Source organism: Melanaphis sacchari, unplaced genomic scaffold, assembly GCF_002803265.2.
Source record: "Melanaphis sacchari strain LSU unplaced genomic scaffold, SCAv2.0 Contig7_pilon_pilon, whole genome shotgun sequence".
Lineage (NCBI taxonomy): Eukaryota > Metazoa > Arthropoda > Insecta > Hemiptera > Aphididae > Melanaphis > Melanaphis sacchari.
In genome coordinates this window covers 3,374,398-3,387,099 of record NW_020271560.1, presented here as the reverse complement: position 1 = coordinate 3,387,099, position 12,702 = coordinate 3,374,398, and the positions used below count along the sequence as shown (strand labels likewise).

The 12,702-nt window shown below is 31.1% G+C and overlaps 2 protein-coding genes across 2 annotated transcripts in view; both read right to left on the bottom strand.

Moving 5' to 3' along the window:
* LOC112601610 (protein expanded) overlaps nt 1-12,702 on the bottom strand; it is a 33,987-nt gene that overhangs the window by 4,622 nt on the left and 16,663 nt on the right. The window contains exons 2-11 of the mRNA XM_025349317.1: nt 8,119-8,287; nt 6,689-6,788; nt 5,593-5,672; nt 4,680-4,759; nt 3,052-3,241; nt 2,035-2,277; nt 1,776-1,841; nt 1,434-1,599; nt 1,168-1,325; nt 6-298 (exon numbers count right to left, since the gene is read on the bottom strand). Of these exons, the coding sequence (XP_025205102.1) occupies nt 6-298; nt 1,168-1,325; nt 1,434-1,599; nt 1,776-1,841; nt 2,035-2,277; nt 3,052-3,241; nt 4,680-4,759; nt 5,593-5,672; nt 6,689-6,788; nt 8,119-8,238 (1,496 nt within the window). The 5' untranslated portion in view covers nt 8,239-8,287. The remainder of the gene's footprint in view (nt 1-5; nt 299-1,167; nt 1,326-1,433; nt 1,600-1,775; nt 1,842-2,034; nt 2,278-3,051; nt 3,242-4,679; nt 4,760-5,592; nt 5,673-6,688; nt 6,789-8,118; nt 8,288-12,702) is intronic.
* LOC112601609 (tigger transposable element-derived protein 6-like) lies at nt 10,843-12,339 on the bottom strand. Its single transcript, XM_025349316.1, has one exon. It carries the CDS (start codon nt 12,337-12,339, stop codon nt 10,843-10,845), a length of 1,497 nt encoding a protein of 498 aa, XP_025205101.1.

The window sequence follows — 12,702 nt, the reverse complement described above, 5'->3', positions numbered from 1 at the left end:
AACCGCCGCCGTGATTGCAGTCCACGCTGCAGCTGCAGTTATCGGTCGTGTACGACGCGGATATATCCTTCGACGCGGTGCTGTAGCTGGCGCACGTGTACACGCCGCTGCTGGTGTTCGCCGATTGGTTGCTGTTGTCCACGTACGCCGCCCTGGCCCTCGGGTGCCTGTACATCAGGTACGCGTCGCTGCTGTCCTGCGCCGACTGCACCGAGTAGTCCAACTCGGACACGGTCGAGTTCTGCGCCGTGTGGCTGTATCCCAGTTCCACACTGGACGATATGCTCCCGTTCGGCACCTGCGATACGACACCGTGATTAATATTAAGGTGAGCAAAGGATGGCTAGTGAACTGATTTGAACAACGTTGGAAAAAATAATTTTTCTGGCCAGTTAGTTAATTTTATAATTGAAGTCGAATCATTTCCAGTTGATTTTAAATGTAATATATGAAGTTAAATTTATGTTTATACGTGTCTGTAAGTAATAATTGCAATAGTCAAAACGAAGTAATTAATCAATTTTTTTTGTTTTTTATGTTCGTTCGCTGCATATACTATGTATAAAATTATTTCAAAGACGCATAAACAAGTACAACATATTTGTTGATTACATAATTTATTTATGATACATATACGTTTAATCATCTAAACCATATAAACTGCAACTAATATGCAATAAGAACTAAGAAGGTATTCAAAAAATAGCATGAGTTGCATATTTCAGTTTAATCGAAACACAAAAATTGTGGAATAATATTGTAATTGTTTAATGACAATATAGGTACACCTACTTAAGGTAATTTAGAAAAATGGTAACAGATGCAATAAAGTGCATCACGCGTGTTATATGAAGAAGTTAGTCTTAGTTTACTATTATTAAATATGTTATACTGTTGACGGAACAGGTTATAAAATGTCCGTAATAAAGCAATTTAAAATTTATCAAATACTTTTTAATGATATTTGCGCAGTTTCACTACAATATAGATAGATCGAATATAGTTCTCTACCTACATTTTATAATTATATGTTTAAAAATAAATTTTAACAGTTGAATAAATTTATTTTTTGAGAACTAGTATATAATCATATCAATATAAATGTTGAGATTGCGAAACAAAAATAAAACTTGGAACGCTCATGTACTCATTATATAATATACATACCTTGTCCTTGGGAATAGAGGTCTTCGGGTCGGCCGTCGAAATACTGGAATCGGAGCAACCGCCATTCTCGCATTTTTTCTTTTCGATGGCGTCATCGTCGTTTATAGATTTTGATTTTTTCTCATTAGTCCATTTCAGCCCATCGAACGCATTCTTATCTACACAACACGAAAATCAAAAAAATAATGGGTTATCATTAACGTGCATATATAGACACGGCGACAGTTAGAAATTCATTAATTTTTCAATTCGTCTCGCGCACTTACCAGATGTGTTGTTGTTCAAAAACGTGTCCAAAAGCCTCGGGTGTACTGTCATACAAAATTGATGCGTATCTCGACACAGTGCTAACAGCCTCTTGCTCTTTTCGTCCGAATTTGTGTAGTACACCAGTCGATCAGCGTTCGACGGTCTTAGTTCGAATTTTTTACGCTACAACGTCAATACCATTTTGTTAAAAACAAATAATGATTTGCACATACGACTATATTCTATTGTAAAATACTATTACCTACTATAATTTAAATAGTGTACGTAACAATAACTAAATACCATATCCATATGACTTATTATTTTGATTATTAGTTATTAATATTTGCTATACTCACGTCGAAACACAGCTTGACGATGTTATTCCACAAGAACAAACAACTGAGGGCTTGTGACAAGCTTTCCTGTTTATAAACATTTATCGAATCAATTATTATTATAAATTATTATACATATAAGTATATCACATAGGCTATTGGTGGAAATTGGGTGATGTCCCCCGCCCAAAATAATTTTACTTGGATAATTTCTGATTATATTATAGATATCAATAAAATGCACAATATCATTAATGTTGAATTTTTCAATGAAACTCACGTGAAACAACTGTATGCCATTGGTACAAATAGCCAGCCATACGCTATTGCATATGGACAGCGCGCTTCCCTGTGTATGTTTCGGCTGCGACTTGTTCAACCGCAACCGGTATAGATGTGACTTGTGCACCAGACCAGCCTCCTGGACGAACATTGTTTGTGCACAAGTCTTGGACATTCCTTTATGGCCCTTGTGCAAAGTGCACAACGTCTGTTTTACCTTGTGCTCGTTAATCTTATACACCTGCAGCAGAGAAGTGAATATGGTATAGTATAGATCTCGAAATCCCACTTAGAAATACCTTAGTGGATTTTATTGACCACAGATATTTTAAATAATTATTATAAGGCTTCAGATGATCATATAAATATTTCAATGTTTTTATTTATTAGTTTTAAAAATAATTCTCCAGGTAAGTTACAAATATACAAGGTGGTTCGCCAAATATGCTCATCTCCATTTTTCCCCTTAGTAATGAATTTAATCAAATTCTAAGAATTTTTTAAGTATACATCTTGATGGACTATTATTAATAATTAAATTTCATATCATAATAGCTCTCATATCTTTCAAACATATTAACACGTACCTATATAATTACTCTTATTACACAAAGTTAAATAACTTAAAAACTTGTTGAGACTAAGTTAAAAGTATTAATTTATAATTTATTCAAGTCAAATAACGATGAAATATTTTAAATATCTACAATGAAAAAAAATTTTGAAAAACGTAAAAAGTTTGTAAAAATATATAAATACAAAATTAATTACCTAACTATTAAGAGAATATTTTTACAGAGGGCTAGTAAAATAAGGGCACAACATTTTCTACAGCCTATGGCCACCATAGGTTTTAATCCAGGCTAGTTTATTCAGCATGCATATGATATAATAGGAATCTCTAAGCTCAACTATTCTGTGGAGAAAATTGGTCGAGAAAATTATAACACACTGTAGCAATATAATAGGTAACGCTGCAAGTTACTAGAGTGCATATATCAGTACTCATCAATACCTTTGACGGGAGGTACTGCTCGAGCAGCTCGGACGATATATCTGTGTCAGAAGTGTGATCGCCGAGGTCTGCCTGTAGGCCAAGTGCCACCAGCGGCAGTACGTTCTGGTCTCCGTCCTCCGTGGTGCCGCCCCTGTCCGCAATATTTTTGCGCAGCTGAAGATAATAGTGTTGCCGGGTGATGTCATCTCTGCAAAGCAGAAGTGTCCAATTTAATATAATAATATGATAACATTTCAATAAATGTACGCATGCCATCCAGTCACCAAAACAGTGGTCGGTTGGGCATGACTAGAAAAGTAATTCTCTATAAGCCAGCAGCATATATTTAACCGTCTGTTAGGATTTTGGGTAATAGTGCGAGAAGAAAAAAATATTTAATTAGTAAATCTTGGTGATTTTTAACTCTTTGGTGAAGTGACTTGAGTATAGGTACTGTGTAGTGATTTATTTCATATGAATTTAGTGTTCGAGTTTTGAAGTCTTTATGGAAATAATTATTAATTATATATAAATCATATAATGTTTATGTTGCAGTACACGAACACCGTATACATAGCCTCGCAATATAATATATTATTATATTGTAGAATTGTTGGCGATGACAAAATTAATGATAAAATGAGGTATTATCAAATAGAGATATATGAACGACCGTATGTCCGTATTGTATCACTCACAGCCACTGCCCACCCACTCAAACGCTCTTCACTTCAATATTAATACAAAATGCAGTCGAAATAAAATAACCTAACCTATATGTGCGTATTTATGTTAAGAATTCGTTCTTAGTCCGACATAACGTTTTTAACCCTTTTATTAAAATCACAATCGACGAAATACATATATTATTCATAAGTAGTAAAATATCTAATATCTACTTATATATAATATATATACGTGAGGTGGTAAGAATTAATTCCGCATTTTTATACCTATACAGCTATATATTATACATTATGAAGATCTCCTACGATTTAAAAACTTATAGCATGTATTATATTATTACGCACTATTGTTATCGAAATTATAATTATTTGTTCGAATTTTCATCGTTTTCTTACGCGAGATTTTTTTATCCGCATTCATCGCCTCCCTACCGAATTGACGTCAGAAAAAATTCTTTACGCAATGACAGCTAATAAGTCGTAAATATTTTTATAATTATTTTAATGCATAATTTACTGTCGATCACACGGTATTTATTTATGTATATAGGTATATATATGATACACGCATATAAATATAAAATGTATAAAATCGCTCGCATAACTAACTATACATGTATAATGTACATAAATTCCACGAATGCATTAAACTGTACGCACGCAAACGCTTCGTGCTACCAGTCGAATAATATGACTTTTAAATAACTTAATGACTCGTTTAATATTTATTCAAACATTTTTGTCCGGCGACTTGAATAAGTATTAACGTATAATGTAATAAAATATGAACACACACAAACACATCATATATTCTCGGCGGCTATTATAAAAAAAAAAAAAAAAAGAAATACGAATTAAAATTATATATAATATATCTATCGCTCTATATATAAATGTGTGTGTGTGTGTGTGTGTGTGTGCGTATGTGTGAGTGGATATATGTGTATACGTTGTAATTACCGTAGAGATTTAGTAGTGTCGACGTAGAACTTGACGCGTAAATGCAACTGGAGTAGAGGTTGGCCGTTTTGATCGAGACCCTAGGGCGTGATAAAACAAAAAAAAAAAAAAAATTAAAATACCGATGTTGACTTGTAATCAAATACATGAGTGTGTATTATAAATATAATATGTAAATAATGAACGAGGAAGACAAAGAAGGGATTAAACCCGTTTTTATTTAGCATGATGTAATACTTTCTTGCAATCTTGCACAGGTATACTTATGTCTTTAGCTGGAAGGAACACAATAATCTACCGTGACCTTGGATCTGGCCGAAAATCTACAGATATTACGATTAACTATATATATATATATATATATATACGTATTTGTTGTTGTGAGTATCAAAACAACATATCATTTTGACAACTTAAAAACCAATTATTGAGTATGCACGCATATATATATATATAATATGTATATATGTATATATACGTCCAGAATAAATCGAGACAGTTGCATAATAAATTTCCCTTCTCGCACGGGTTGTAACTCATAATTATTATACGTACCAACCGGCAGTCTGAACGGAATTATAAATTAATATTTAAAAAATAAAATCTCTTTTTAGAGTATTTTTTTCCGCCCACCTCACTAATAAGAATGCCTATAACGACGAAGATAACTAACTATACAAATCCGTATTGTAGAATAAGAAAATTATAAATAGTTTTTAACATTGCACAACTATAAATATATTTGGTAAAATTATATCAAACTAAAATTAAATTAATTTCAATAATTTCAATCGTATCGTAGGACATAGATTAACACAACGGTCTACAGTTTTCACTGTAAACTCTGAAGCGCAAAATAAAGTAAAAATGAATAAATTACTTTTAATAAATTTTTATTGAAAATGATACTCACAAATGTCGAAGAGGATTTCCAACTTTTTGGCGAATACTTGGACAGTTTACTTTCGGGGTCAGTGAAAAAATATTCTTCGTCTGAAACATAAAAAACAATTATTAACATCATAATCACTTAACTTCGATGTGCTTGAATTGTCTACACAATGCGCCTTGACACAATATTGTATTATTTTAGCTTATTAGTAGTTAGTATTATATTATATATATATATAAAACTATCTAGATTACTATGCTATATTATCAATTATTATTATTGTCGTTACAACATTATACCTGTTTTTCATATCTATAGTTTTGCACTACAAACACGTCATTTAATATTGAATTGATGTTTATTTTTAAAATAAACAGTTAGATATTAAAATATGAGATCGGATTTATTTTCATGTATAATAATCAAAACGATAAATAACATTATTATGCATAATTTATTTGTATATACATTAATTTAAACAGTTACATACAATCGAAATATATACGTACGTGTATAATACACACACACGAGTAGATTACATATACAACGCGTTGGCATTCATAACGGATTTGTATATATTACTACAGTGTACGTATTATAAACGGTATTTGTGAAATAATAAAATTAATTGAAAATATTATTGTAAATGTAGAGTAGTTGAAAAATTATGTTTTGCGGGCATAGCGATAAAAAAAAATTATTTTATTTTAATATCAATCATATCTTCGATTATAAATATATTGAAAATTTGAAATCCTATACTATAATAATATATGCAATGAATCGTGTAACATTCATCTTATTACAAACGCATATAAATAAGTGATTAATAATTATCATCACAATATCTTTTAGTTTCGTATTATTATTTATTTAAATGATATGTATGTTTATAAAATCGTTTGAATAGTTTATATACAAACAGATATCATTCGTACTAGTGTAGTAAAATGTGATCGTGTTTACAGTGTGTATAATATGGTCGCAGGTTATAAGTTAAATATGTATCGTTTGATTCATTTAACATTTGTTGTAGTAACAGAGAATTTCACATATACGTAGATACCATTATACTACCATTGTGATATTTATATAGTGTAGTAATACTCGGACTTACCTAGAATAAATGCCAGTGCAAACAATTCGACGTCTTGCATTCCTTGGGCAATCATGTAAGTCGTCAGCTGGGAATATACTTCTTTCACCCGAGATTTGCCCTAAAATACATATTAAGTTTATATATTATACATAGTCCGAAGTCCAAATAACGAATATTGAATAATTCAAATCTCAATACATACGGACTACGGAGTGAATCATTTAACGTATACAAGACACTTGTTATTTAAAAAAATATCAACGTTTACGAAAACATTTTTTTTTGTGTAATTTTAAGTCGTTATAAAACAATATTTTTTAAGTCTGATTTTGATCTATATAAATCCAATTTTGGAAAGTAGTTTATAAGTTATAAGTAATTAAAGTTTTTATGTACGGAGTATTGAACCAAATTTTTGTAGATGATCTTTATTATTTTACTCTCAGCTCATCTAAACTTTTAACACGTATCATAAACTACTAGTCCAAAATTTGATTTTTATACATTAAAGTAATTCAAAAACTATTCTGCTTTTACGAGTAAAACAAGGAATAAGGAATTCAAAATGCACGATGTCAATGAAAAGAGTAAAAAATAAAAAAAAATATAAATATAAATATTTTTTTTTAGAAAAAATAGGCATGCAAAATGAATATTTTCAATAAACAGTCACAGGAGTGTGTCTTACGTTAAATGGATCACCCGATATAAATCTCTTTCTCTCTATATATCACACATACACACACGCATACATACACTTTTTTATTAGACACGACGATAAAATTGATTTGTTAAAATATGTTTGGAGTGAGCCAAACGCGCAATGCGATGGTCGTCGGCCGCGACCAAATATAATATTTTTTTACATTAATATTTATATTATGTAGGTCGGTCGTATATTACAAAAGAAAAAAATATTATTTATTTTTTTTTTTTTTGTTTTATATTCACGCACTATGACAATATGATATTATTTATTCTATCGTGGATATACCCGAATTCCATGCCGGTTTCCAGTGATCCAGTTTATAACACGTCTACCACAAAAACTCGTAGGTATTGTTATGTTTAGCTACCTAGTGTTATACGCGCATATAGGTGTATACAATATTATATTTTACGGTATATACTATGGCCGTGGCGGACTCGTATAAATCGTGCGAGACGTGTATGATATATATCTACCATCATCGCAGTCGAAATTCGCGGACTTAATAATATTTGGCCGGTAAACAATGTACAGAAAAATAAAAATATTTTCTTTCTCTCACTCGCTCACTCTCTCTCTTTCTCTCGCCCCTCCCCCATCACTCCCTATCGTCGGTCTCTCTTCCTCTCTCTCGTATTTGATCTTTTCTATTTTTTCTTCTTCTTCTTCTTCTTCTTCTTCTTCTACTTCTTCTTATTCTCCACCACCGTCGCCGTCGAAGTCGTCATTTTACACTCACCTCGACAATGAAATACAATAATTGGCCAGTGAGCAGGTGGACGGCAGCGAACCGGTTTTGTTGGCTGGCAGGCGTTGAAACAGACAGTAGAGGGCCGCTCACTGTGCTGGCGCTCCGCATGCTAGCTCGCCCGACGCCTACATTTCGCGCGCCCACATAATATCTGCAACTGATTAACATGCATAAATTATTACACGAGCGTAATCGACACGCCGCCGACTCCGACACTGCCGGTGTGGCGGGCAAGAAAAACGCACAAGTTTTCGTTGTGCTTTGAACGATATTGAAATACGTCAATATAGTTATTAGTTATTAGTTATTACCAATAACTTTAGGTAGATATAACCTAACAAAAAATAATAAACTACATAATATCTCTAGTACAAACTTCCGTATGACATCATCACGACCGCGACACTTGCGTGGCGCATTCGAGTGCTCACATCATTTATATAGCGTACCTACATAATATAATATGATGACATTAATACGCGGATATCCGTGCCTGTATGCATAAAACTAGTCGCGTTACCCGACGATTTGGGCCGAGTGAAAATTTATCCATCTATTCCGTTTTGTTTCAGTTTAAATACATGATATTATACAAATACGCAATTAAAATGAACAGTTCTATAATTTTCTACTTTTTGATTCTCGTATTATGTGATGTAGGTACCTAACTACCTGGACACAAAAAAAAAAAATAGAAACCAGTGACAACTGGCGGCCTGCGAGCCTTTTTTATCTGGCCCGTGCTACATCATACAACGAAAAAAGTTAAAAATTCACATTACAAACAAAATGAATGCTAATTAATAAATGCATATTTTGAATGACCTTTTTATTTTATTTTTTAATTTCCTAAAAATTGGCCCTTAAATAATTTTGAGTTGTTCATCCCTGGTAAAGTATATTAAAACATATTTGGATCTTCCCCCGCCTAAAAATTTGTTTTCAGTTACGTCATTGTTAGTACCTAAAAATGGGTGATATAACGTTTTTACCTGCCTTTAATAATGTGGTGTTGCCAGATTTGGTGTTAGTCAATTACAAATTTTTAAAATAATTAGTAGGTATAATGGTTTTCTGCTATTAAACTATCAAAACAATTCACATAACCCTATAGGCTATAGCCAGAAAAGATAAATCTAAAATTGAATCAACATTAAAAAATTATAATGATTATAATTTATAAAATCCACAAGGATCTAATTTTATACTTACAAAAAACTGGAACTCCTGACCATGAAAAAACGTTTAAAAAAAAGAAAAACGTATAGAAAAACGTTTTAAAAACTATTATTTTTTATTTTTTCAGTTTATACATTATGTAATAGTATTATTAATATTTATACTCCGAAATTATTTTATTAATCAATATTTTAAACACTTCATATTATTTTATATCATTTTATTTTAGTTTGTATTGTTTGTAACGTAACTATAATATAACTTTGTATTACTAATGTCGAATAGTTTTTATTTAAAAAAAAAAATTTCAATTTAATTCCCGAACAAAATAAAACATTTTCAGAAATTATAAGACTAGTAACGTAGCCTATGAAAACGTTCGCAATGGTTCGTTTTCCGGCTAAAAAAACAAATTTCTTGATAAGCGACATTCGTTCACAATCATGTTATAAAAAAAGGTAAAACTTTCGAAATCGTATTGCACCCCCTATGAATCTATGATACCAATTCGTCCTCTCCTGAAAGGAGCTTCAGATCTGCTACTGCTAGAAACGTGTTCGTCTCATGCTTAAATGCTAGTGTAAAACCAATATTAATCGTTCTTTATGCATTGATATCAAAACATGTCCAAAATCAAGATAGAAAATCATTAAAGTAATCATTTTAACAGCGTCCAAAACATTCAATTTCAAGATTTGTCTTTTTTTCCAATTATATATTGTAACAATTTTTATATAGCATATTTCTAATGATTTATAATTTATAATAGCTAGGGCTTGGAAGTTGATGATCTTAAAAACATTAAAAAATGACTTAAAATAATTATAAATATTTGTTTAAAATTAGTAAAAATACATTTTTTTTTTTATTTTTAAAAAGAATAGTAATATAATAATTAAAATTACTCAAAATTATTACATTGTACTATTAAAGCATACTTTATATTGTTAAAAGTAAAAATGACAGCTAGCAATTGCCTTAGTCTATCGAATCTTATTATCTTTACCTAACCCGTATACATTTTGTGCAAAATATTATTTTGTAAAGTATAAATTTGATGTAGGTATTTATATATAATTTGTGTAAAACAAAAACTATGCATGTAAAGATGTTAATTGACAAAATCTAATTATAAATACAAGAAATTGAACTTAAAAGGAAAATAGGATTTAAAAATGACAAAAAATTACATATAAAGTAAAAAAAGCCAAAAAATGCAAAATAAAAATCAGTTACAGTAAAACCTCTCTATAACGGAATCGCTTGGGACCAACAATTTTTCCGTTATAAAGAGTTTTCCGTAATAGAGAGGTATGTAAAAAAAAAAAAAAAAATGAAGTTTCAAGAAGTATTATGTATGTATTTATGTATGTATCTGTTAAAAAATATATATTTTAGGTAAAATTGTATTTAAATGTGATAAAAATAATAATAAATGTGTAATAAATAAATGTATTAAATACATACTTAAAAAATAAAACTAAGAACTAAAAAAAACATTTTACACAATTCGATATTTGTACTCTTTTTTAATTAAGAAAAATAATTTTTAATATTTGATTGCTTTTTGTGTTTAAGAGCAGCATGTTCGGCACATTCTCGAGCTTTTGTGGTAAGTTCTAACAGATTTGAATTAGATATCATGGCTGAAAACTTTTGTAAATCTTCTAAATATGAGATTGCGGTTTTAAAATCTTTTATTTTTGGCTCATCATTGGTCTCGCTGTCATCATTATCATCGTTTTCTTCTTCTTTTTCCTCGTCTTCTAAAAAAGTCACCGAATCGTAAGTTTGATGCGTCTCTAATTTACTATCAAATGTAATGAAATCTTCTACATCAACATTTGCTGTAACGCACTCCTCATTCATTTCTTTCAAAGCATTTTCTGGTAAATCTATATTGGTTCCTTCATTTGAAAGAAACCCGGCTTTACGAAAACAATTTCGCACACATTCAGCTTTCACATTATTGCAAGCCAACGCTATCCAGTTGACAGCATCCAAGACACTTATTGATTTCGCAAACTGATGGGCTGAAGAACAATTATCCATCTTGCATAATAAAGATTGAAGTAAAAACTTACGATAGTAAGATTTGAACGTGTAAATCACTCCTTGATCCATTGGTTGGGTGATTGATGTAGTATTTGGGGGCAGCATAAGTATTTTCATATTAGATAGTTCGATCTTTGGGTGACATGCAGCATTATCTAAGAACATTAAGACGTTTCTATTCTGAGATCGCATATCTGCGTTAAAATAACGCAACCACTGCTCCATTATTTCTGTAGTCATCCAGGCTTTTTTATTAAATTTCCATATGACAGGTAATGAAGAAATGTCCATGTTCTTAAAACACCGTGGTTTTTTAGACTTGCCTATTACCAATGGCTTCCTTATTTCTCCAGCCATACTACCACACATGAGCACTGTTAAGCGATCCTTGGCTTTTTTTCCTCCAGAACATGATTCACTTTTCATTACAAGTGACTTAGTTGGAATACCTTTAAAAAAAAGCCCCGTTTCGTCAGCATTATAGACGTCTTTTGCTTCATATCCAGCAATGAGTCTTGAGATTTTTTGCTTCCACTCCTCCACAGTTTCTTGATTAACGTCATTGGCTTCACCACTCACTTGTTTCCAAACAATATCATGCCTTTTTTTAAATTTTTCTAGCCAACCATTCGAAGCCTTGAAATCGTTGACATTCATTTTTTCAGCCAATTTCATAGCTTCTGTTTGTAAAATTGGACCGGAAATTGGTAAATTTTTTGACCGAACGCTGTTAAACCACTCATATAACTTTTGGTCAATTTGTTCAAACAAGGGATTTTTCACTCTTTTGCTCTTTCCGGAATTTTTGCTATTTACCCAATCATCCATAATTTTTTCTTTATTTTTTATCGCGTCGTAAACTTGAGTTTTTCCACATTTAAATCTAGTAATAAGTTCTTTCGTACTTAGTTTTTGTGTCTCCTTCAACTCGATTAGTTTAACTTTATCGGACAAAGTCAGGGCTGTACGTGGCATATTAACAATTAAAAACAGTACAAAAACAAGCGAAATCACAACGATAAAACAGACCGTGAGCACTACACGTTGACTAAACGATATGAACAATTCGACAGAAAAAAGACGACTGGGCAGTTCATATTAACAAAATTATATTGTAGGTACATATTATGTACACAAGTATCTAATCTTTATCTAATCTTTGCTATACATTGTACTATAAATATTCGTTAGAAGGTAATAAACAATTCAATATGACAATCGTGAAGCGATACTGTCGACTGATATTTCAGGTAATAATAAAGTTAAGATTATCTAGTCACCAAATATATATGTATGTACATAGTATATATGTATCTACATAATTGTAATTTATCTTTA

Excerpts from the sequence above, each read along its gene's own strand:
- LOC112601609 (XM_025349316.1), bottom strand. The coding sequence starts at position 12,339 with ATGCCACGTACAGCCCTGACTTTGTCCGATAAAGTTAAACTAATCGAG.